The sequence below is a fragment of the Lissotriton vulgaris genome, chromosome 11, assembly GCF_964263255.1.
Source record: "Lissotriton vulgaris chromosome 11, aLisVul1.2, whole genome shotgun sequence".
Classification (NCBI taxonomy): Eukaryota; Metazoa; Chordata; class Amphibia; order Caudata; family Salamandridae; genus Lissotriton; species Lissotriton vulgaris.
The window spans coordinates 381,145,576-381,172,875 of NC_141699.1; the positions used below are offsets into that span (position 1 = coordinate 381,145,576).

Consider the following 27,300-nt stretch of genomic DNA (forward strand, 5'->3'; position numbering starts at 1 on the left):
GGTGCACACACTTCGTGAGGAGCTGTCCAGCAAGGTCGACTCTCTAAAAATTGAACTGAATCTCATCAGGACGGACCTCGGGAAAACTAATGACCGGGTGAAATCTTTGGACCTTAAGACATCCAGCCTGGTCACGGATGTATCTGACATCCAGTCAGAGGTGCGCAACTTGAAATTGGCTAATGGCGTGATGGCGCGTCGGCTGGACGAGTTCGAAGGCCGCGCGCGGCGCCAAAATGTTCGCATCACCGGAGTACCGGAAAAGGCCGAGGAGGACTCGACTGAACTCTTCGTGGAAGATCTGGTGGCGAAACACTTACAACCGGGGGGCCTGAGCAAGTTCTTCTCGGTGGAAAGGGCCCACAGGATACTGGGTGGGCCGCCTAAATCGGGAGCTACCCCTCGCCCCATCATCGCGAGGCTGTTCAATTATAGGGACAGAGACGCTATCCTGCAAGCATCGAGGACCGCGGGCCCTCTCCGTTTCCAGAACTCTGAAGTAAACTTCTTCCCGGACTTTACCCAGGCCGTTCAGAAACAGCGGCAGAGCTTTACCGGGGTGAAGCGGAGACTTAGGGAAATGGGCCTGCGATACTCTATGCTCTATCCTGCCAAGCTTCGCATTGAGCGAGACCACCGGACTTTCTTTTTTGACTTTCCTGATGACGTGGGACACTGGCTCGACACCCTGCCCCAGGAACGGCCTGAATCGACCGACCAGACGGAGGAAACCACCGGAGGCGCGGCAGCACAGGGATGATTCCTTGGCTACTTGTTTTCCGGAAACTGGGAAGCCGTGAGGTGCATCGGCTTTTGACATTGCTGCTTTCATTGACTCATTTTGTTATTGATATGGGGGATAACGGGGGGGGATGGGATGCCTCTTTTCTCCTTCGTGGGCTTTTTGTAGGTTAGTTAAGGGGCGACAGGCACACTGCTAGTTGGGGTGGATTTTAGTCTGATGCAGGGGTGCAGGGTGGTGGGTAGTTGGGGTGTGTTTCTTTGTACTTTCTCTTTGTTTTGCTCCTTGTTCTGGCTGAGGAGCTTCTGGACTGCCATGTTGCTGCAGTGGGCGCTGATGTGGGTGGGGGAGGGGTCGCGGAGCGTCCTTGACGATGGGGGGTAAATTGCTTCATCTGCTGAGCTGGAATGTTAACGGGTTGGGGGACCGTATCAAGAGGGGCGTTGTGTTACAAATGCTTAAGCGCTGCTCGCCTGATGTGGTTTTTCTACAGGAGACCCACTTGGTGGGGCACGCTTGCAAGGCCTTGAATAGACGGGGTTACAAAATGGTGGCCCATGCGGGATTCTCTTCGGGCTCCAGGGGGGTGGGCATCATGGTGCGCGCTTCCCTTCCGTTGGAGGTGGAGTCTGTGCTTGCTGACGATAGAGGCAGATACGTGGCACTGGTGGGTAGGTGGGAGGGCCGCACGCTAGTTTTGGTTTCGGTTTATGTTCCCCCGGGGTTGCAGGAGACTACATTCAGGGACCTGGGTGGCGCCATTTTAGGTCTTCCCGAGGGATTGTTACTAGTGGGTGGGGACTTTAATTCGGTTGTCTCAGGGGAGCTGGACCGCTTTCCTTCCAGAGATCTTCGCCCTTCCCAGTCTTGGATGCCTGATTTTGTATGTTCCATGGGGATGATTGATTGCTGGCGTTTGCTACACCCCACTCAGCGACAGTACTCCTTCCTCTCGGGTGCTCACGGTAGCTTTTCTAGGCTGGACTACGTCCTGGCCCCGGCGGCCCAGGCGCAGTCTGTCTCCACTGCGCGCCTCCTGGCTCGAGGCATCTCGGACCACTCTCCGGTCTGGGTCTCGTTTGACTTCCAGGTCCCCGCATCTTTGCGAGTGGCCCCCATTAACCCGTGGTACTTTCGCGACCCGAAGACCCGGTCTCTCCTGACCAAGGCTATGGACCGGTACTTTGCCGAGAATACCGGCTCCGTTGCCTCCGCTGTCTCCCTCTGGGAGGCCTTTAAGACCGTACTTCGTGGCGAGGCATTCTCTCTGATTGCGGAGGCATGCCGCCGCCGCCACGAGGACGTGGTGAGGCTGGAGTCTGATCTCGCAGATTTGAACGCCCGGCTGGAGCTGAGTCCGTCTCCCGACCTGGTCCATGCCATCTCGCTTAAGCAATCCGAACTCCGGGCGACCGCCACTGACGCAGCGAAGGCCTTGGGTAGGGAGCAGCAGGGCAGAATTTATGATTCAGGTGACAAGGCCGGTAAGCTCCTGGCCTGGTTGGACAAGCGGGAATTGGCATCCCGGGTGGTCCCGGAACTGGTGGGTGAGGATGGTTTATCCTTGACGGACCCGGCTGCTATAGCCGGGTCCTTCGCTGAATATTTTGAAGGGGTTTACGCCTCCGCAACTCCCCTCCCAGAGTCCGCTTCGGCCTCCTTCCTGGAGGATATTGACCTTCCCTGCCTCTCTGATCTTGACCGTGAGGACATGGATCGAGACCTGTCCGAGGATGAGATTGCCCTGGCGATCCGCTCGCTGCGCTCTGGCAAAGCGCCGGGTCCTAACGGTATCCCGGTCGAGTTGTACAAACTAAAGGCTGACGCGCTGGCCGCGCCGTTGCGCAAAATGTTCCTCGAGGCCCGCGAGCTGGGAGAACTCCCCCCCCGACCAGAGACTTGCCACCATTGTGGTGATCCACAAGGAGGGGAAGCCGCGGAATTTGTCCCGGTCCTACAGGCCCATATCCCTGTTAAATGCCGAACCCAAGATCTTGGCTAAACTGTTGGCCAACCGGCTGGTGGGCGTGATCACGGATCTGGTACATCCGGACCAGTTCGGCTTCATACCGCACCGGAACACGGCGCTCAACTTGAGGAGACTCCACGCAGTTATGGCACGCGCCCACTTGCTTCGCGATCCGGCGGTCCTGGCCTCGCTTGACGCCACTATGGCTTTCGATTCCCTAGAGTGGAATTATTTGTGGGCAGTTCTAGCCAAGCTGGGCTTTGGGCCGTTTTATATTGGATGGGTCCGACTGTTATACTCTGCACCGCAGGCTAATGTGGCTGTTAATGGTAGACTTTCGGCCTCCTTTGCGCTGCACAGGGGCACCAGACAAGGCTGCCCGCTTTCGCCGCTCTTGTTTGCTCTAGCGCTGGAGCCCCTAGCGGCAAGGCTTAGGACGCACCCCGATGTTTCGGGGATCACGTGGTCGCCTGGTTTTGAGGACCGAGTGTCGCTTTATGCGGACAACATCCTCCTTTACCTTACCTCTCCTTGTCACTCGCTCATTGTGGTTTTTGACCTGCTGGGCACCTTTGGGTCGTTCTCGGGATTGGTGATCAATTGGTCTAAATCCTCACTGTACACGTTGTGTGGGGATACTCCGCGCCTCCCCCGGGGGTGCTCGATTCAGGTGGCTCAACAGGGCTTTCGGTATTTGGGCATCTATGTGTCGCGCGATCCCCGCGCCCGATACTCACGCAATCTTTTGCCACCGCTCGAGCGCCTACGGAGGGATGTTGAGATTTGGAAGAAACTGCCTATCTCGTTGATGGGCAGGGCCGCGCTATTCAAAATGATGGCGTTGCCCCGTTTCCTCTACGCTTTGCAGAACTCCCAGGACCCGGTCCCGACCAAATACTTTGGTGAGATCGAATCCCTGCAGCGGGCACTACTGTGGGATGGGCGGCCGAGAATTTCATTACTCAAATTGACTATTCCCTGCTACGACGGTGGTATCGCACTACCGGATATGCGGCGGTATTATTGGGCGTCCCACCTTGCGGCGGTTAACCATGGCCTCTATGGCCCAGCGGTAAGTCCGGGCTACGCTATGGATCGGTGGCTTGTTAACGACGGGAACTACTACAGAGCCCTTTACTCCAGGTCGTTGGACCGTAAGTTGACGGGCCCCACCAGGACGATGGTGCATATATGGCGCGCGGTCACCGACACCCTTGGCTGGAAAGATAAGATCACCCTGGCCACTCCCCTGTACGACTCAGACGTGCTGGGGAAACTGTGGAAAACTAAAGGTTTTGACCGATGGGACACCATCGGAATATCCAAAGTTGGAGATATGATTGCGCGGGGGAGGATTAAGTCGTTTGCCACGTTACAATCCGAGTATCAGCTGGCGTCGACGGAATACTTCCGACACGCCCAGCTTAGCCATGCCCTCTCCCCCCACGTGTCTGACGGTGGTGCTCTCCCTGAGTCTTCGCCCCTGGAGGATCGGGTGCTGGACGGCCACATGCCGGACAGCGCCATCTCCCTGACTTATAAGAAACTAATCAACGTGAGGGTGGACTTGCTTGAACGACTGCGGATGCACTGGGTGAATGAGGCATAGAAATGGACGACGAGGAATGGCAGTCAGCGGCCTCCTCCCCCAGGGAGGTGGCCATATCGGCGCGTTTACGCCTGGTCCAGTTGAAAATCTTGCATAGGGTGTATGTCACCGGCCCCAGGCTCATCCATATGGGGCTTTCCACGGATGGTCTGTGCCGGCGGGGTTGTGGCATGCTTGCTACCTTCCTGCACATCCTCTGGGAGTGTCCTGGTGTGGCCCGGTACTGGATGCGAGTGCATGAGGTGATGGAGGAAGTGACTGGAGTGGCCCTGCCGGCCGAGGCCCGACGTTGCCTCCTCAATGTGTGGTGTCCGAATGATTACAGTGTGGCCCAGACCCGATGGGTCACCTTAGGCAATATGGTGGCCAAGAGGGACATTGCCCAGAAGTGGGGTGCGCCCGCTCCCCCTTCCCTTAGCCTCTGGAAGACCAATATGGACTGGTGCATGCTGCGGGAGAAGACGGTGTACGTGGCCAGGGGCAAGCCCAAAATGTGGAGATCTGTGTGGGGGGCCTGGAATTCGTATCGAGGCGATTTATGCGAACCCCCGATTGAGACGGACTTGGAAGTCCAGCCCTCCCCATAGACTGAAACCCTTCCCGTAGTTCCAGACAAAACATCCTGGTACGATACCCCCCCATATCTTCGTACTGAAATTGATATTCTGTGCAGTATTGGATGTGCGGCCCCCCTCCCCCCCCCCGCTGCGCCCCTTCAATATTTATGTACTGTCCTCGGCCAATTCCTTCTCTTCTTTCTTTCTCTTCTACTCTCTTTCGTGCCCAGGCACTTCGTTCTCTAGTGGCCTTCCGGGGCTCTCTTACTCCTTGGTTTCTTTGTTCCAAGTTGCTAGTTCTTGAAAATTAAACCTGACTGCTTCTGCGCACTGTTTTGTACTTGAGCTTACCTGTTACCACAATGCTGCCTGGCCTCCGGGATGTATGGCTGAATAGCGGTGTACTTTTTTCTACAAATAAAGGTTTTTAAAAAAAAAAAAAAAAAAAAAAAAATTCTCCACGTCATCGTGCCCTGGAATGCCCATTCCCTGACAAAGAGATGAATTTGTACACTCGTAATCATACAACGTTGTAGGGCATAATTATTTATGAGCAATTGGCTTTAACAGTGCACAATCAGGTTTGGTGAATTCCAAATCAGGATTTGTACTTGCAAAACAAATTATTTGCATGTGTTTGCTGGAATTACGCATGTAAAGGCTTTGTAACTCTGGCTATGGTGTCCCATTGAGTAGTAGGAGTTAGCTTGCCTATATCACAGGGATAATATGTAGCCTTTTCAGATTCCCACAAACTCTGAAATTGCAGCCACCCACCTTATTCATAGCCGCATGGTCTCAACTTTGTCCCAAGAGAGGGTGTTTGTGTTTCTGTTCTTAGCGGTCAAAGTGGAACCAAGGGACATATTGCCAAGGGGTGCGATAGGCAATTATTGCCGGTTTAGCAGCCGTTTTCGGCCGCTAAGCGGCGATAATTCTATTGCTTCATTAGCAAGCTGTCGCTAACTGATGTTAGCGACAGCTTTTAGGCGATAGTGAGCGGTTTGGAGCCCGCTTTGCATGCCAGCGATATTTATTGCTAATGACATGCAAAGTGGGCGTTACCAACCTGTTAGCGACGTTAGCGACCTGCTTTCAGTTGCTATCACCTATTAGCAAGGCAGGCGTAGCGATGGAAATATTCCCGCTATCGCCAAAAACTAACGCCTGCTCAGACCAGTTCTTAGCCATGTTATCCAATGGGAGGTGGATAACATGGCTCAGAGCATTTTGTCGCTAATGGATGAATATCGCTGTATTCTCAGCGATATTCACGCATTTCGCTGCTATCGCTGGATATTTTAGCACAATGGAGAAAAACGTTGCTAATAGCATGTTTTCTCCGCTAACAAATCCAGCGATAGGCAGCGATAAAAAAAAATCGCCGTTAAGCCTGTTTAGCGATAAATATCGCTACTTTTTGGTAATATGCCCCCAAGTTCCTCTGGATCCACGGATATTCAAGGGACCCTTCTGTTAAAACTACTCTACAGTGCACCTAGTATCAGCTTTAATCTTTTTTACTGCTATGGCCTAACATTCTTTATCTTTAAGGCCTTACCTCATTTAATCATTTGAACGAATATCCTTTTCTTTTGCATGACCTTAACTCATGTATAACTGGGTCTCAGCCACCTTTATTATTAGGGTTTTGTGTCCTTTATTATTAATAGGGTCTAATATTACTAGGGCTTCAACTCCTTTTTATATTAGAGCTAGAGACCCTTTATTAATAGGGCCTTGCCTGCTGTATTATCAAGTATCAACCTTCTTTATTATTAGTGCCTCTTTTCCGTTATTATTAAGGATTTTCCTCTTTTGTTCTGATGGCCTAACCTTGTATATCAGTAGGGCATAACCTCCTTTATTGTTAGGGTCTGCGTCTTTTACTATTAGAGCCTAACCTCCTTTATTAAAAGGGTATATCCTTCTTTATTATGGATGCCCTACCTCTTTTATTATTAGGTCCTAACCTTCTTAATATTTAGGGCCTTCATTTATTATTAAGACAGCCGCATTTATTTTAAGGGTCTGGCACACTTTGTTATTAGCGCATAACCTCCTTCATTATTAGAGTTAACCTCCTTTACAAGCAAGGCTTAGACTCCTTTATTTTTAACTCCTCACCTAATTTATTAGATCCTAAAATGGTTCAATATTGGGGCCTAACTTCCTTTATTATTAAGAAGTAGCCTCATTTTTTTGTTAGGGTCTAGAGGTCTTCATTATTAGGCCTTACCTCCTTTATTATTACATCTTACCTCCCTTATTATTAGGGCCTAACTTCCTCTATTATTTTGGCCCAGCCTCCTTTATCATTATGGCTTGGCCTTATTTATTATAAGGGCCTCGCCTCCTGTATTATTTTTAGGACGGAACCTCCTTTTTAAGTAGAGATTAGCCTCCTTTATTATGACTTTATTATGGAATATGACTCATTACAACGTTGTAATGGCTGTTCATCTTTATTATAACCTCCTTTACTCTAAGGGCCTCGCCTCCCCGAGCTAGAAGCCTAGGGAAACCCTATAAAAAGCCTCCCAGTGATACAAACAGAGTGAATGTTGATGTTTTCTTCTGCTTTGTAACATTAGTCCCTTGTTTCAGTCTGTAATGGTTTCTTCTCTCTCTATCTGGACAGGGTAAAGCGTTCCACAAGACCGCGAGGACCGTGGAGCGAAAGACGCGATGGAGTAACATCCGACTGAAGATCTTCATCGCGGCTGGCGTGGCAGTCGTTCTAATGATCCTCATCCTGGTCCTGTACTTCACGCTCTCGGGTGGAACCCAAGAAGGAAGCAGCAGTTCCATGGAAAAGTCTGCGAACTCCGCGCCAAAGGACTCAGAGGACCTCAAACCACCTGGACAATGAAGGAAGGAAGATCCAAGCTCATGAACAAGATCTGGGGCCACAGCACATCGCGGGCCCCAGAAGGAGCTCCCTCTGAGGAGGGGTCCATCAACGGACTCTAACCGTCTGAGGAAGTGCCTTATTCTAGACTTTATTATTCCATATAAAGGGTTCAGCAACAAGTGCTGTTCTTTGGAACATGGGCGGACTATACCAACTGAACAGGAGGGTCCCTCCCACGCTGCGCCACCCTAGAGGTGTGGCATCTTTGAGAACTTTAGAACATTCAGAGAAGGTCACCTACCCATACTACCTGCAAAGTAAGAGCCCTTTCCCACACAATACCAACTACAGAGAAAGGCCACTCTGTGAACTCTGTCGCCCCAGAGGAAGGGCATAGTCAAAAGACAGCGGAGCTGTGACAAAAGGGGCAGTCTGTGTCACCCAAGACTAAGTGGCAGTTTTTCAGATATTGCCACTCCCAGATAAAGTCCCCTCACCATACTGTACAACCACCAAGGATTGTGTCACCCACAAGGAAGTGTCAATCTGTACCACCTGCCAAGGGATGGTTCGTCCCTATAAACACTATTCCAGCTTTGGGGAAGAGGGCGCTACCGATATTCTACACCTGCAGAGGATGGGTGCATAGCAGGTGGTTTTACCTTCTAATGAACAGTCCAACCCAGGCTGTTCCACCTTTAGAGATAAGACACCGGTGATACACAGACTGTGCCATTTCCTTGGCAAGGGTTCAAGTCTCCAGTGTTCCATACACAGACTATTCCGTCTTCACCAATAGGGTTCTATTCGGACCGTTTCACCTTCAGCAATAGGTTCCGGGTGATACCAAAAGTGAACCACCCGCAGAATGAGGGTAATACCCCATGCTATGCCACCTAGAGTGGAAGGGTCAGAGTTAAACTTTTCCATCTTCAGAGAGAGGCCGTGCCCCCACCCACCCACCCTCACCATAGATTGTTCCACCTGCAGAGGGCGTCACCAGCCTGGGTCTGTACCGAGGAGGCGTCCTCCCTGTGGGCATTGATTTATCAGGGCTCATGGAGCACCCCACACCCCCACCGCCCGCCAGCTCACACCCCCTTACGTCTAACAACTCGAGGGCATTGCGGCTTTTGATTCACTCAGAGTAGGAGGTCTCCGGGGAGTTTGTATTCTTCAGGCACAGATGACAAGTCCGTGCAGCTTCCTTAGTTTCAAGTTCTCACAGGAAAGTGCAGCGATGGGGAAGTAACAGGTTAGACAACAGCATTTTTCAGGAAAGAAACCTGCACCCTGACATGCCCTGGCTGATCTGAAAACTGGATCCTCACAACTACCACTTAATGAAATCATGACATTATTTATGAACTTTTAGAAGTGCTAAAATGTGTCTGGATATGCAGGGATGTACTGAATGAATTATGCACAAACTGAGTTTTAACAAAACGTCGTGGGTGTTTGGAATTTCTGCCACTGGGAATGTTCACAGTAAAATGCACCGTTAGCATCATACATGCCTCTTGTCCACCTTTCTAGCTCCTTCACGACCCCCCCCTTTAATTCTCATGTGCAACCTTACTCATAAACCACATGCAAGAGTGAGCCCAGAGCAGGCTGTGGGGCAGACCTTCACCACGTTTCCAAACAACAGGGCTTAGTCTGGGATTGGGACAAATAAGTGGTGTTGAATCTAATAGTACAAATGCGGTTTGCCCATAAAAGCAAAGAGGGTTTACAAAATATTTATACTTCACCACAAACCTGTCTGGGAAGGTTATGTTGGCATTTGTAGAGCACGCATTCTGCCATTGATGGGGCCTCATAGCACTGTTGGCTGAAAAGCGCCGGCTCCCTCGTTAGGGCGTAAAAGCGCCGCCCCACTGCTGAGAGCCACCAGATGCAAACATAAAAATAAAATGATAACAGAACAGTTTTATTATCATTTTCTTTTTGATCATGAAGCCAAGTCTTGGGGAAAGGGCCATCCTGGCAACAGCCGCAAGCTTGGAGGAGGAGTGGTGGGCATTGCAAGTGCACATGTTAGTTGAGCCGGCTGTCTTAGGATGGCCAAACCAAGATGCGCACCAAGATTTCTCCAACCCGAGCTGTGTTGCACAGCCGGGTGGAGAACAGCAGGCATAGGCTCCCAGTTCCTATGGGAGCCCAAAAACAGCCGCTCATACCAATCCCAGCGCTTCTCTCATGCTGGGTAACAGTATTACCAGCATGAAAGCAGCGTCTGGATTGGCGTAGCGGAGTCTGGGAGCCTGTGCACCAGCAGCATAAGAGCACTAAGGCAGCAAGACAGTGGGCAGCAGGTAAGTTATCATTTTTCTTTGTTATTGTCCCCTGCGCTGCCCCACCACTTTTCGCTGACCGCAGCTGCCACTGCTGACCATAGGGGCCTCACCACACCAATCCGGGATCTTCTTTGATGCTGTGTTCTGGGTATTCTGTTGTGGTCCATTTGTGGTTGGGTGGCGGTGTCATGTTGAATGAGCAGTGGGCCAGTGATTTTGGTGCTGCTGAGGTCTGTCGAAGGGCTTTTGCCAATCACGTAGGTATTTTTTTAGGTAGGTAGCTTTCCTTTTACTCAGTTATTCAAAACAGTCTGTGGCACATCTGAGACCTATAAGTATAAACATGCACTGGCAATGCCAATAGCTCTGGCTTTAAAAGAAGGTTGTATGGTAATGTGAAGCATTATAAATAAATAGCATGGGAATTGATATGTATTTGTGTGGAAGCAAAGAACTGTAGAATAATGTTGGTGTAGGATAAATGGTCAGCTGACGGTTGCACTCTCAAGCCAGACCTTTAAATCCATGTAGGATAATGACTGCCCTCTGTCATCGTGGCTGCTGCCAGAGAAAGACAAACACAATAAATTAGCTATATATGTCACTTTTACAGCATTATAATGCCATGTGTGTGCCCCTGATGGTTCAACCTCAGTGGGCTGCATAAATAAACAAAATGATGGAAGCTGTGTGGAGGGCAAGCACGTTTTTGTAGAATTGCAAAACTTCTGCCCAATCAAAACATGAACTCCTGGATACCAACATACAGGTAGGGCCACAGCCCCTCTTCAGTGATGTTCACAAAATTGTATGGTGACAGCTCCGCTGTCAAGGCAGAACATAACGATGTATTTTGGCTAATGGGATCAATGGGAAAAATTATATTAATGCCAACTGTGATAATTATTTGCCTTTAGTGTCAACACCATGTGTGCCAATTGCATTAAAAGTATATCAGCATTTTTGAGATGTCATAAATCCTCGCAGAAAAGCCTGGGCTTTAAGAGGATTACCCGTCGCAATGTGTACAACAAAACGTGTACCCTTCTAAAAGATCACTGCTGTTGCTAGGCAGGTCAGAATATGAAAATGTGTTCCACAAATAATTAACTGGAGGAGCTGGAAGAACAACCAACCCTACATCAATATCTTGTCAGCAAAGAGAGCCGAAGCGACTCCACCTGGGCCCTGTTCCTCCTCTGCCTTCTCTGTATGTGCTGCTGGCGGCCATGTTGGAGCTGCTGGTATAGGGGTCTGAGGAGGGTGTGTATGCATTTGACACCCTCCATGTTGTCTATTTCGGTCTTTGGTATGAATATATGAGATTCTGCAGTTGTGTCCCCTGAAAATCGAAAGTAGAATATTGTGGTATAGAAATATTGAAAACAAAAAATCAAAAGCAAAATATTTTAAAAAGTATGGATTTTCTATACCTAACTCCAAATATATGTACCTTGAGGCTTTATATATCTTCAAGGACATACATGTGGAGTTAGGAACACTAAATCTATACTACTTTTATATGCACTTTCCTTTCGAAATTTTTTGGTCTTCGATATTTTGTCCACAATATTCGTGGATCATGATATTCCTATTTTTGATATTCAGCAGTACAATCATTCGTGGGAAAAGTGTCTGGTAATAGGACCAGGGTTTCATGGACAGTACTTATTGGTGATATTTGCAGTTTCATTGCGGATTGTTTTGTGCCACCATTCATTGTCAGCGCTTTTACCACTCCTGCCTGGGTTCACATTTGCCCCAAACCTTCATCAACTTCTTTCAGGTTGCTAATGCTAGTCAAAACTATATTTATGATGCTAATGTTTTTCCGGCACTCTTTCCAATTATGAAGACTGCTGCTTCACTTCGAATGACTTTGTAGGTGGGACTGTACATGTTGATGGACCTTAAACTAGGATGAGGAGGAAAGAGCAAGCCAGAGAAACAACAAGAGGATGCTGAAGTCTACATAGAGATAGCTATGAGGCTTACACTAATAGTACATGAGCACTTTCAAATTAGCAACATTCACTAGTGCATGGCTTTTCAGTGCATTTAACAATAGAGCACATATTGGTCTATTTGAAGCATTGTGCCATTAGAGTTAGAATCAGCAAGCGAGTGCCAAGAATCCTGCAATGGTGAACATAAGTTTACTATGAATCTAATAGCACAACATCATATGCATCATTGTGAAAATATGTTCTTGAAAGTGATTTAGTGAGATGGAACCACTGTGGACCTAGTTCTGCCCTGCCCTATTTAGTCCTCCTATTTGCCACTGTTTACAAAGCCTGCTTTTGGTCTAACTATTACTCCTTTTGTGCATTGATATAGTAGGAACGAAGAAACACCATACATCCTTTGACTCCCAATAACATCAAAGGGTTGCCCATTTCTTCTCTTGTTCAGGCCCTCAACAGCCTGGGGTATGGCTAGCACAGGGAATGAGAAAAGGCTGAAAACTACAAAAAGTGATGAGGACTTAGGTTCTTTGTTTACTTTCTGTTCCTGACCACATTCATTGCTCCTCAAACCGGGGTAACAAGGATATAACAAAGGGGTAGCAAAGGGCAAGTCACTTACTTCCGCATAGCTACCCTTAACAGTTTGCTATAAGGTCTTTAGAGTGTGACAATCACCCAAAAGGAGTCTTAGGGGCAGAAATACTGGCGACAGGGGCATTGCTTTGTCAGTGAGATTCAGGTGGTGGGGGAGTGTCTCAAATTTCCCAACTAAAAAAAACTGTGGACTTTAAGTTGGAGGGTTGAGATGACCATGGTATGAGACGGACTGTTTCCATGAGGAACAGTGGCAGTACTGAGTTGCATTAGGTGGGCCTCTGTCTAGAGTGGCACGGTGGGCGAAAGACAATAGGTTGGAATGCTGCTTTGAGCGATTGACAATAGTTAGACTATTTGCAAGTATTCATTCCATCACCTTTTGGGTGTTTAATTGCCAGTGGTGTGCATGGGAACTTGAGGCTGGTGCTGCCTCCCAAGCCTACCACTGCCAATACTTGTAAATTCCAAAAGGTAGCACATTTTCACCCATTCAAGGAGTACAGATTGCCTAATTTTTTGGTAAACCAGTCACTATATCTATTTAGGATCCGGACCAAAAAATGAACAAGTTTAGACCTCTCAGTGAAATGAAAATAAGAAAAAAATGAAAAAGACATAGCAGACCCAACACAGGGCACCCAAACCCAGCTACCAAACCAAGACTGCATTTGAGGGGTGTCCCACCTCAAACACCCCGGCTGAAGCTACTCCCATGCTCGTCCCACCTGGTCCTGGTAGTTCTCCCAGGGAACTTATGAATTGAATACGTTCACGTACAATTCAGCCGCCAGGAGTCTCTAACCTGGGATCACTTTGTATTTACACCGCACCCACTCATCTTCGACTCTGCTACAAGAAACCTTGAAGACAGTTGTCAAATCCGTGCATGTGGCAGAGCTCCATATTTCTAGTCCTTGTCCATTACGAATCATTTCAGTGACTGAAAGCCCCATGTGCTAAGCCTGAATTGCAAATAGAGGTGGGCGCACAGGCGAATTAGCTTTGCAAAAGTTAAAATAGGAGGCAATTAGTCAAAGCTCAAGAGGGAGTAACTTGCAGAATCTTGCAGTGTGAATGGAATATGTGAGATCTGAGTGAGTGAAGGAGAATTGAGAAGCAGTAGCAGATGGTAAATGAAGAAGACAAGTCATATGATAGGGTAAGAATTTATCTTGAAGATAAATAGGTTCTTATTTGTGATAGGCAGTGGTTAATTTGTAAAAACAATAAGTGCTGGAGCTCTCAATAGGAGGCATCTTGCACCAGCCCATTACTCCTGTTAGCGCCACCTAAAACAGAACTAACTTTTAACCTTGAAAGTTTGGGGTGGATGTGGCATATTGGCCAGAGCTGCAGACTTCACAGTTGGGAACCAGGTTCGAGTCTCAGCGTCAGCTCAACATCCTGTGATTCTGGGAAAATCACTACCATAAGTTAATGTGTACTTAACTGGTGCTCATGAAAAGCACCAGTGTTGATGATTAAGTGCCGGTGCTGAGCATCGGAAACTATCAGCTCAAATTAAGCGCTTGTGATAGGCCTGTTGAGTCAAAGAAAGAGCTTTTAACGCAACCTGTTTGGGAATGGTGAGCAAGTACAAGATCAAAGAACAGTAGTGGCCAAGGAACTACACAGCAAACCAAGAATGGGCATAGCTGTGGCATTTTTGGTCTCTTTATACCCAACATTCGGAAAGTTCAATATAGCTTAATTCACACTAATCAGGATGTGACTAAATGTTGGCAAGACGCGGTGGGCAGGAAAAGCAGTACTTTACATAACAGTCGGAGATGACAGAAGCAGGAAGTTGGGCAGGATGTGTATAGTTTACCAGTTTGGCGTGACAGAGACAGACTCTGATTGAATAGTATGCCAAGATTAGAAACTTCTGGGACTGGAATAGGTGTATAATCAAGTGCAAGAGGCAACCAATCGAGGCCAGTTGGTGGAGTGCTTGCAGACCACCAGAGTTCCTGTTTTGTCAGTGTTGAGTTGAAGGGAGGTGTCACTCATCCATGAAGCAACATCTAAGAGGCAGCCCTGAAGGGGGTTGATGCTCATGAACCTGTACAGACAAGATAATTGAGTAATTGTCAGACCTTCCAACTTTGAAATAATGTTCACTGTGAGATAGGGGGCGGGGACCAAGGTGAGGACCATTAAAGAGGCTGGGTTTGGAGGGGTGGGGCTTTGGGCTTGACCAGAAAGCAGCCCAAAACACAAACAAAGCTTTTGAAGAGTTGTTATGGGAGAATCTGTAATGGATTTGCACTCTGCAGAACCTTCACAGACGAGCTGGAAACCAACTGTGCAGTAATTTCCAGTTCCCTCTGTGCTCACCATGTGATACCAACTCCTCACCTAGTGACCCTGTGAAGAAGAGGACATGTTATGTGGTGGCGCTGTGTGCCTTGGCAGGGCTGTGCTGTGTTTTAAATGACAGAGAGGTCAGTGGAGCCCACAGGGACGTTGTATTCTGGTACAGGTGTTCAGTAAAACCCTTTATTTCTGCCTTGAATTCTCATAATGGGATTTTTGACATATTTGATTTCAGCTGAATTCAACCTTCTCCCACGATATCAAAGTTATATTCAAGACCCTGAATATGTGCTTTCATTGGTTTCTTTTGACACTGGCATGTACAAAATGAAATGGGTAAAGATACCCCATAGTGGAGGAGAACCTGAAAATTCTCTCTTATTTAGGGGAATAATTTTGTGGCAGTGCCATGCACCATGTCTCTCACAACACAAATGGCCTGATTTATAGCTTGGCGGGATGGATACCTCATTGTAATGGAATATTCATATCACCAAGATTGAGGTTCACTCACCCGCTGGTGGGAACATACTTCTGTATTTATTGTAAGGAACTCTGAAACCCTCAAATCAAATTTGTGCTATGAAAATCTTTCAAAATAAATAAATGAGGACAGACCTTTGGTTTAATCACAGAGGAGTCTCCGCCATGATTAATCCCTGACCCCTCCGACGGCTCACGGAGTAAGGGCTGTCAGTAGGTTGACCGCTAATTCCTCCTACCTAATTTAGATGGGTGGAATTAGAGGTCCGTTTTTAGGTCGAGCCTAGACGAAAGCAAAGCAAAGCTTTGCTGTCTAGGGCTCGACAACTTATGTTATCACTCTTGGGGGAATGTGGACAGCAGACTGACACGCGCTTCTCCTGCCGGAGATTTGACCTCGTGGGCGCGCTTTGGCGCCTTGGCTGCTTGTAACGTGCATCGCGGTGCGCGCACGCCCAGCCCGGCGCCGTGCACATCCCCTGCCATAGATTCCCTGAACACACACATACACACATGCACACGCAGGCAGGAAGGCACACACACACGCGCGCACCCCCCCCAATTCCCCCCACTCACCGGCACCCCCGCCGCACACACACACAGGAGCACACCTACACAAACGCACGCACACACACATACAGAGACCCCCCCCCCGGCCGCCACCACCGCCGCCGCATACATACAAGCGCCCCCCCCAAAGCCCCACTTACCGCCATTCTAAACTTCTGCAGCCTCCGCAGGGCTCTCCCTCGGGCATGGGAGCCCGGCATCACCAGCACTGCTTCTCTCCGTGGGCGCGTGCGCGCGCTTCCGAAGACGGAAGTCCCGCCCCATGGAAGGTTTCGGTTTCGCTCACGTCGCCCTGCTGGACTAACCATGCTTGCACGGTCAGATTGCGCTGTAGCCTGATCCGACCCAGATCAGCACCGAGGATTAAAGGGGTGCCTTTCGGATGCTGGCCGACGAGGCAGCGCCTTGTGGCCCTTGTGAGCTGGCACCGGGCTGGGCCCGAGAGTCGGAGGTCATCCGGTGAGAAACAGAGTAAACTGGAACTAGGAGCTTCTGGGAGAAGAGGGCCATTTGTCCAGTCAGACACCAGAACCAAATTGCAGAGGCGCTCTCTGTAAAATTATCAATAATTGTTTTCAGGTCTGCGAGTGGTTTGACTAACTGAGCTACCGACTGAGAGTGAGTGAGGGCATGGCGAGTAGGCTAGGGAAGCGACTGAGTAAGCGAGTGAAGGAGTGAGTGTATGGTGTGAGTGAGCGAATCAGTGATTGAGTACATGAGGTTAGCGAGCAAGTGAGCGAGTGAGCATGGGCTGAGTAAGGAAGTGAGTGGATAGCTGGAGCGAGGGCACGAGGAACAAATTGAAGGACTGAGTACTTGGATGCGCTGACCGTGGAAGTAAACACCGGGATGGTGAGACAGCCGACGCCGTGTGTGAGTGACAAAGTTAGTGAGATGTTGTTATTAAAGGGAGGAGCGAGAGGCGCAAGTATCACTAAATATGAAAAGTGAACTACCTCCAGGCGCTGGCTGGTTTAACTGAACAAGAAAATAAAGCCGCAGGTTCAGGGGTGCAGGCGACAAGTAACCTCCCTTGGCGTTCAAAGGAGTGACTGCCATGTGCGGGAGTTCAGAGACGAGTCCCTCTGCTCCTCGTGCCCCGTTAGCTGGGCGTGGTCCGGCCCTTTATCACTGACATAAAAATGTTTTGTCACCTTAAAGCACCCGCAGCCGCCGAGCCTCCTCGAAGCGCCTGACCTCAGAGCGGAGACGCGGTGCAGGCAGGTCGAGTCTGCGAGACTGCTGCAGGGAGGGGCGTCGGCCGGCTCACAAGCCTACGCCTGCCCCTGTGCTCACTTCAAAGCTGAGGCGCCTTGATGCGCCGGGTGAGATCAAGGCACCTGCGTGTTTCCAGACCGTGCGAGGCGCCAACCGTGCTGCACGTGTATGTGGGGGACACCAGCGCTATGCGGGAAAACTACAGCGACAAAGCGGCATGTGCCCCATCTGTCTGCCCATCTATCCACCCATCCATTCAATCCATTCATCCGCCCATTTACCCCTCTGTCCATCCATTCACACATACATCCATACAAATATTCATCCGTCAAGTGTTTCTGACCATATGTCATAGATGTATTTGTGTTCGTATTCATGCATTCATCCAGCATGCAGTCTCATTCCAGTGTTTGTCATTGTTCCGCCCAGTCTGCAATATCCACCCATGCAGCCAAACAAACCGTAGTCTAGTATGTCTGCTCATCCATTCTGCAATTTACATCAATCCATCATTCAATCATCCATTCAACATGCTTTACACAAGCAATATACATCCACTCTGTCTGCTCTCTGGCCACTCCATCTATCCATCATCCCATCCATCCATTTACTCATCCTATCCATCTATCGCCATCACTCTATCTATAGCCCTCACTCTATCTATCGCCCTCACTCTATCTATCGCCCTCACTCTATCTATCGCCCTCACTCTATCTATCGCCCTCACTCTATCTATCTATTGCCCTCACTCTATCTATAGCCCTCACTCTATCTATAGCCCTCACTCTATCTATCGCCCTCACTCTATCTATCGCCCTCACTCTATCTATCGCCCTCACTCTATCTATCTATCGCCCTCACTCTATCTATCTATCGCCCTCACTCTATCTATCTATTGCCCTCACTCTATCTATCTATCGCCCTCACTCTATCTATCTATCGCCCTCACTCTATCTATGTATCGCCCTCACTCTATCTATGTATCGCCCTCACTCTATCTATGTATCGCCCTCACTCTATCTATGTATCGCCCTCACTCTATCTATGTATCGCCCTCACTCTATCTATTGCCTTCACTCTATCTGTCTATCGCCCTCACTCTATCTATCGCCCTCACTCTATCTATCGCCCTCACTCTATCGATCTATCGCCCTCACTCTATCTATCTATCGCCCTCACTCTATCTATCTATCGCCCTCACTCTATCTCTCGCCCTCACTCTATCTCTCGCCCTCACTCTATCTCTCGCCCTCACTCTATCTCTCGCCCTCACTCTATCTGTCTATCGCCCTCACTCTAGCTATCTATCGCCCTCCCTCTAGCTATCTATCGCCCTCACTCTATCTATGGCACCACCACAGCATCACTCAGGGGCACAACAGCATCACTCAGGGGCACAACAGCATCACTCAGGGGCAACACAGCATCACTCAGGGGCACCACAACATCACTATGCGCTACCACAGCATCACTGATCGCCACAGCATCACTCGTCGCCACAACATCACTCAGCGCCACCACAGTATCAATCTGTGCAACCATTCAACAACAACTGGTTCAAATATGTTCTCTCAATGTTTCAAGCTTTATTACAAATGTCACAAAAAGATGTTAATATTTCACTACTGTTCTTGGATTTTCGTCGCAATAAAATACACTGAACATCATCTTCACAAAAGTTATTTACAAAAGTTTAAGCTATTGCCATTATAAATTACAATAACTTTTATTTAAGTATTAATTATTTTAAAAAATGTAGCCATTGTTATTTGTAATATCAATACATTTAAGTCACGTAAATACAAAACATGTTGCATTACAAATGCTATAGGTGTCACATTTGCAAAAGATAAAAGTATTGGCATTGTAAATGACAAAGCTATTAATTTCGCTATTTTCAAAACCAACACATAAATAAAAAAATGTGTCATTTACAAGACCAATAGCTCTAACTTTCCTAATGCGAGACCTATTACATTGCAAATGCTTGTTACTGTCTGTCGCTGCCAGGGAAACCTGGGCGTTGAAAATTACAAAAGGCTCCCCTTGCCATGGGAAAGGACTCCCACTGCGAGGGGAGCATTGTCTTTTTCATTTAAAAAAATAAAATCCTGCTTCTGGATTTTTTTTTTGAATATAAAAAAGAGAATAGTTTGCCATACGGCGCCATCATGCTTCACAGAGCCTTACCTCAAACTACAAAAGTCATTGACAGAAACCGTTGTGAATTCAGTTTCTGGCAATGCTTTAAGAAATGACCTTTAGCTTGTTGCTCATTTCATAATTTGGGGGGCAGAGGTGCAGTCAAGGCGACGGAGTAAAGTACTCAATTGCCCTGACTGCCAAACCTCTGTCCACCCAATTGTAAATCAGCCCCAAAACACACAGACGTAACAGAAATTTCACCCAGACCTGATATATATATATATATATATCTATATATATATATATTTCACTGAAAAACCCAAAGGATATAGGGGCATTATAGTTAGGAAATAGAATTTAAAAAACCTTAGAAATTCAGTGAAAAAAAAGCAAAGGTTACATGGAATTATAGATAAGCTGATATTTCACTCATGCAAAACCAGAGAAATTCAGCAGTTAAAGTTAGCTGAGCTAACTATAACTCGCACCCCCGCAATGCACTGCTTATGACCTTGCATATTACATCACTCATGACATGGTCAGTAAAATCACTGATGACATCTCAAATCACATCACTGATGGCATCATCCACAGAATCTGACACACCCACTCGCCCACCATATAACCTTTCATACACCCATTCCAACTTCCACACTACCATTCCCAAAACCATTGACACGCCCATTCCAGAACGTACACACCCACTCTCTAATTCATAGGTATACACACATATCCACTCATTCACCCATACAGCCACTCATACAAGGAGGAAAGCCAAGAGGCTGAAACGCATTTGTCGTTTTGTTGCAAGCCAAATACAATTTGATAATCAGCCTATGAGTTCCCAACGTTCCTTTGGAGAATTAACCCTATATGTATGTATATATGTCATCCAATCCTTTGTTTCCTGATGCAAAAAAAGGCGCTGACTCCGTGGGATTCTTGACAAAGAGGTATTCTTTATTCACCCAACGAAAATGTATGTGTATGTATATATATATATATATATATATATATATATATATATATATATATATATATATATTGCAAAAACAGTCCTGATGTTGCCAAAGCGCTGATTCCTCTGACTCCTCTCGGGACAGCGAAAACCAGGAAACGGACCACCACACAGCAATGAGGTATTTCAGTGCTTTATTCTTCCACCAAAAGCAGACATGACGCGTTTCGACAGGGAAATCCCTGTCTTGATCACATGATATATATTATAGTCTTTCAAAACAAAAACACATTCATCTGGCCAGGTAGTTTGCGTATAATGGGTCACATTGACTCTCTAAAACATTCATCTGTTTGTCACACTGCATGGCTCCAGCAGACTTCTGCTACTCCAAGCTCTGTAGCATATGGGTTACAGAGAAATTAAGGCCCTGGAATCAGACCGCAGGGCTTCCCCGCAGGTGAAAAGCCAGGCTCAAAGCTCACCCAGCATTGCGATTTGTTGGGTTACAAAGAAGTATCAATTTGAACCCTTACTCAGCAGAGCTATCACTCTGGAAGCCATTTAGGCAAACCCCTGGCGTGCCCATTGGTGCCCTGGTACTGCCCTTGCTACTTCTGATCACAGGGGCAATGAAGGCAGCTGGCAGTAAACAAAGTAAAAATAATTCAAGTATTCAGTTCACTTTCTCTAGTTTTCTACTGCTTGCCCTTTCAATTATTACTCAGCAGATAACGGAGAGCCTTTAAGGGACAAAAAGTGAGACAAAAAGTCACAGATCATTCAGTGAGTTGTCCAAGATCACTTCAAGAAGCTAGGAATGTCACATTTGAAGGCCAGCCCTTGAGTTGTCTTTCCGCTCCCAAACCCCCAACCACCATTCTAAATAGGATTGGAGCCAAGAAGTGCAAGTTGTCAATCACAGTCAATGGTAGTGACAACTGGAACAAGGTGCAATTTGACGCTGACTGCAATGCAGCGTGGGTCGGATACACCATCTGTGTTTGTCCTGGTCAAAGATTTTACCTTCGGACTTTAGACCTTTAAGTCAGAAGTTAAGAGACTCACAGGGTGTCAGGCACAGACCAAACAGCAGGATCCAGTCATGGACCAGTTGCTACTGGTCAGTTGAGTAGTTGCAGAGAAAGACCTCTTGTAGATTGTTATCTCCCTGTAGCTTTAACTGGAGGTCAGTCGAATGACCTTTGGCTACCATGTCTTTGCCCTGAGCACAAGAGGAAGCAGCTCCAGTCCTCCAGAATTCCTCTCAGGTCCTATAGCAGGTGCAGCCTTCTTTTGACCTTCCTCGGGTCCAGGATGGTTCTGAGGTCAGTGCCTAGAGATACCACTTTTATGCCTGGCAACAGCTAGTGGGAGGTAATGACTACTGGGCACATCGTAACCAATGGGAAAAAAGTTCCCAGGCCCAACCCTATCCACTTAAGGCATTTTCAAGATAGCAGAAGTCTTCTGCCACACTAAACATGGGCTCTGAGCGCTGAAGGTGGGTTGGGAGTTTACTGTGGTAAGCCTCTTGTCCTCCCACATCTAATACCAAAATCTAGTTTGAAACAGCCACGGTAGCCCCACAAAACCCAGAGAGAGAAGTCTGGTAGAACAAAGCTGGGGTTTCCAGCAACAACACAGGAGAATCATAAGTATTATTTCGGCATCCTGTTTTTGCCCTTTGAAGTGTGCCCAAAGAGTTATATGTAAAGCCCCAGCAGACTTGTCAGTTAGGATTTGACATTCAAGCAGGATTTGAAAATGTAATTGCAAAATGAGGCCCACTGTGTAATTGGAGCCTGCCTAGCATGGAAGATAAAAAAGGGCCCTGCCTGTGACACGAGAGGCCTCTAAAATGTGCACCCCATGGGTTATATATAAAACCCCAGCACACCTGTCAAGCAGGATTTGATATTCAAGCAGAATTTAACACTTATGTCAAAAATTAAACTCACAGCCCCACCCTGTATACGCTGTCAATTCCAGAGGGCTCATCTCTTCAAATTCAGGTGAGGATATTGTTTGCTCCTATGAGGCATTTTACACCTACTGCCATGCAAATTTGACAGAAGTGGGAGAACAAATGCAAATAGGCCTACAGAGACGTTAGACAGGGAGAAGGTATCTTTCTACCATTTCCTTAATATTATCAAAATCCAACTTCACAATTTAATTGATTTTTTTATTAACTATTATAAATAGTTCATTAATTATTTTTCTAGATGTTCCCTAACAAAATTACCATCATTAAATGTAATATTGTAATCCTGTGTGTTCCTTGCTACCATGAAAATAGTGTTGGGGTTTTTCTCACTGGAAGGACATGTTTAACATTAAAATCATACATGTTCTACTTTTAAATACCATGCACCCTGCCATATAGGCAATATGGCCTACATAGAGGTGAATTATAAACACTTTAAAGGAAGGGGTTATTTTGACAGATCAAATTTACAGTTCACAAGTGCAACAGCCAGGTTACAAATGGTAGGCCTGTAGTCATGTTTACACTGACTCTGTAGTGGGTGACACAATACGTGCTGCAGTCCACTAGTGACATTTAGCTTACAGGCCCTGGGTACACTTTGTAACATATACTAGGAACTTACAGGAAATGTAAATATTCCAGTTAGGAGTATGCCAGTTCCCGATGGAGCTACCTGGTTTAGCTATAGGGGAGATGGGCCGTGGATTCCCTCCTTGGTCGTCACCTACCCAGTCGGTCTTTAGACAGACTTCCTTTCGTCTCTCCTAGTTGACACTTCCCTTATCCTCCCTTTCTCACCTACCCTGCCCCCTCCACTAGTTTTCTCTCCTCTCCTAATATGTTGCCTATTTTTTGATGTAATGTGTAATTGTTGATCTTTTTCTGTTACATTGTTGATTCGCTCTGATACCTTCGGGTCTAGCCAGCGCTATATAAAACTCTTTAAATAAATAAACATATGTCCATAATTTTGCTACGAATAAATGTAGATTAGTTCATATCCTTCGTCTTAGGCTAACAAATGATGGGACTTATATACTCTATCAAAGAACACATACAAACCCATTTTACTCCGCCAGATTATGCATTTTCATCTAAAAGAGAGCATGCTCACTTTCCTCACCCTTCTCTTTGCGTCTCTCCTCTCGTCAGCCTCGCTTTACTCTCCAGCATCTCTCTTCTCCCCTGTCAACATTCTATCTGCCACATGCATCAACATAAGGAATTGCGATTTCTAAATAGCGATTTTTAAGGAATCAGTATTTAGGAATCGCAATTCCTTATGCATGTAGGAATCACAAAATAAATTGTGATTCCTAAACATTACCTAATAGAAATTTGCAAATTGCTGAATCGCTATTAGGTAATGTCACTCCATTAATTCATAGGGACCTATAGGCCCATAGAATGAATGGGAATGCATTCGCAAATTGCAATTACCAAATTGGTAATCGCAAATTGCGAATGCAATTCCAAGCGTCCCCTGATGCACCCCCCAAAAAGGTAAGTGTGCACATGTGGTGAACACACATGCACTGAGGGCATGTGTGTGCGCCCCATGTCACTTTGAAAAATGCACTTTGGTGCATTTTTCAAAGAATGCGCAAATTACCATCAACTTGAAGTTGATGGTAATTAGCATTTCCTAAATGCACAGTTTGCGTTTAGGAAAGGCTTCATGCATTGCATTTAGGGAATCGCAAATTGCAATTCCTTAAAGGCATTTGCAATTTAGGTAATCGCAAAAAAATTGTGGTTACCTAAGTTGCGAATGGAAAGCCTTTGATGCATCAGAAAAGGCTTTTTTGGCCTCGCTAACGGGCTGATTCTACCAGTCGGCCCGTTTGCGAGGGAAAAATGCTTGATGCATGTGACCCTATGTCTCTTCTGTTCTGTCCCCTTCCCTATTAATCTTCTGCTCACTCTCGTCTTGTTTTCTCCCTCTCCCTTGTCTGTCTTGTCAATCTGATTTAGTTTCTTCTCTCTCTTGCATTTTAGGGTATTGACATCCATTGGGGCGGCACCCCCCAACCTGGCTTCCTTTTGCTACCCCTGGCACTATCCTTAATACCTCTTCGATGCGTCAACAAGTTAATGAAAAAACTGAAACCAAACAGTGGTCTAAAAGCTCTTTAGATTCAGTAGTTTCCAGTGTGTGCACGTCCCTGCCCCTCTGCATCACATAGGGGCCATCTGAGATGCTAAGGGCAGAAAGCAGACGAACTTGTGTTGTTGTCAAAGAGAGAGAGAGTGAAAGAGGGAGAGAGTGTGTGCGTGTGTGTGGAGAGAGAGAGACGGTGGCGGCTGGTGACATTTGAAAGTGGTGGGGCGGAAACTGCAAATCATACTGCACCTTGGCGAGCGAGCGTAGCGAGCGAGCCCGAACCCCCTAAGGAGGGTTCGAGGGGATTTCCCCCCAAGAAAATTTTGGAAAAATTGTGCATTTTCAAGCAGATTTGAGTAAGAAGGAAGGTTAATAAAGCAAATGTGAAAGTGCTGGTATTACATTATTAGAGAGCTGTCATATAACATAGGTAGCAGCTTATTCAGTATAACCACAGAGCTTCATAACAGACTCCTGCAGCGCTTAGGAGAAAAACGGCCCGGGCGCTGGTCTGTGACCGAATCAGGGAGGGTGCGGGCCCGAGGCTTGAGACACACTCGTGAGAAGGGGGGTGCGCACTCGCAGTCCTTCAGGAAGAAGGACCATCAGGCGAGAAGAGGGTACGAATGCATGGGTGAAATATGTTAGAGCATGTCTCCTGTCCCAGGACTATATATGAGACAGCATGACTCCACACAGTATATGAGATAGCATGAACCCGCCCTACACCCCAAGACCAGGGCTGTTCTGAAGGGATCAGGGCAATGCAACTAAGGGCCAATAGATGTTGGGAACTATGCCTAGGACGTGGCAGAATGTTAACTTGCCCCAACTGCCTGAACAGTTAGTGGGAAACTGAGAATTCAATGCAGGTCTCTTAATGAGGCCAATTGCTTTTCTACAGGTTTAACGGTAACCTTCCTTCCCATCGATGCCCTGCAGTTAAAAGGCTGTGCAGTAAAAAGTAACAAAATATTTTAGCTATTAATTATTCATCCAAGGTTCAGGACAATCCCCAGTTGGCAGCATTGGCATAGGCACAAATAAATATCTAGCCAACACTCAATACACTGCAGACTTGTAGCCTAGCGAAAAGCAACAGACATGCAGGTTGTTACGTAGGTAGTGTTTCCAAGTAGGCACACTGCTCAGAAAATTCCCAACCTAAAGCGCAGGAACGAAACTGTTTGCAAGATTTCCTGTCCCATCTAGCATAGATGGAAAAGATACAGAGATTAAAGGCGAGCTCTTGTAAACCGTTCTAAACACATTTCTAAAGACTCAGATAAGCAAAGAAACAAATCTTAATACCAACTCTGCATATTAACACGTTAACAGTCCCTTCCAGACTTAAGTCTAGCCAGGATGGGCATGGGGAAAAGGAGGAGCTGGGCAGATAAATCTGCAACCTTCTAAGTGTAAAAATCAGTCTTCCTGAAGTGAAACCAGTTTTAGTGCAGACCTCAACATTGCCCGTGCTTCCTACAAGTGCTACAAGTTGCCTTTTTAACATTGGAAAAATCCTTTGAACTCAATGATAACCAGCATCGTCACCCCCACAAACAACCAGAGAAATCTAGTCTCCCTAACCCTATTTCCAAACCAAGACAAACACATCCACTTCCACGTTCGCATGTTGAGTTGAAGATGAAAGAGCTGTAGATACTGGAAGCCGCACCTATCACCAGTGAGTGAAATGTCCTTTGAGAAAGCGAAGAAACAGGCATGTGAGAGTCTTCGTGTACGAAGAGACCCTCAAAAAGACCAATAAGGAGAGCACCACCATCTCACCACAGAATTCATCATGGCAAACTTTATAAGAGGCCTTGTATGGTAGGTAGACAATGATGTATGTTTGTTGATGCTGCGGGTCACCGAACTCCGCCCTTTACGTGTGTTTAAAAATAACTTTAATAGAGCCGGGTTGCACATAAATGGAGGCCATTATCAAACAGAGCTTCATAGGAAGCTGCCGTACATTATAACTAAGGCTCCCGGTTTTCCGTTTATACGGATTTATACATATAAATACAGACGGAAAAATATTTTTTTCCCGTCTGTATTTATAAATAGAAGCGGAAAAATACAACCAAATTAGATTCTCTGAGCCCGAGAATTGTTTGGCAATCCCTGCTCCAGCCAGGGTTGCCTGCCACAACCCTCTTCCTGATTGCCGTTTATGACTGCCCTCATTAGCACCTGCTGGGCCATTAATCGCTCTCTGCTAGGCACGGGAAATTCCTTCTGTGGTTCCTTTGACATCTCCAGCGCTGAGCCTGCACCCCAGTGAGTTTTAGGTCACAGGTTAATCAAAGGGTGGGGGGTGGACCTGTATTTCACTGTTTGCACTACTACAGGTGTTAACATTTGAGGAGGTGGGGGCGTTGTTAGCAGCGCGAATACTTGGAGCTAAGACTGGCAGAAATGTGTGACCCAAAGAGGTCAGATATACCAGCAGAATAAACACATTAAGAAAATTAGGTTGCATTCACTTTCAGGCCTTAAATTGAAACGTTCCTCCGTGGCTTGGTGAAGCATGAATAAACATTCCTGAGAGACAGAAACAGCTGGGGCATATCTGTAAGCCCCTTTTCAAGTTAAATTGTTTATTTTCTCCACTGTGTGAGGAAGAACTGTGGCTGCAGCTACACTGTGTGGGATTACAGCTTTAAAGTAAATTGTTCAAATGCTACGGGGCAGTATAAAGTAAAATAAGGGAAGTGATACAAGTCCAATGTCTTCAACGCTGAGACTAGTTACCTTATGGAAAAAGGGTTTTGCATTAGCGAAGGACTTAGTTTAAAAAAAAATGGGAATCAAAAGCTGCCCACTTACTTGGCTGTTGTTGGATATTTTAGGCTTCATGCTTCAGGATTGTGAGGGAAATAGAGCCTGGCAGGACTAATGCAAGG

General features: G+C 46.9%; 1 protein-coding gene across 1 annotated transcript in view; it reads left to right on the plus strand.

Moving 5' to 3' along the window:
- The window catches only part of VAMP5 (vesicle associated membrane protein 5), a 76,406-nt gene extending 67,165 nt beyond the window's left edge, over window positions 1-9,241 (plus strand). The window contains exon 3 of the mRNA XM_086943374.1: window positions 7,519-9,241. Coding sequence (XP_086799500.1) covers window positions 7,519-7,749 — 231 coding nt within the window. The 3' untranslated portion in view covers window positions 7,750-9,241. The remainder of the gene's footprint in view (window positions 1-7,518) is intronic.
- The last annotated feature ends 18,059 nt before the right edge of the window (window positions 9,242-27,300 follow it).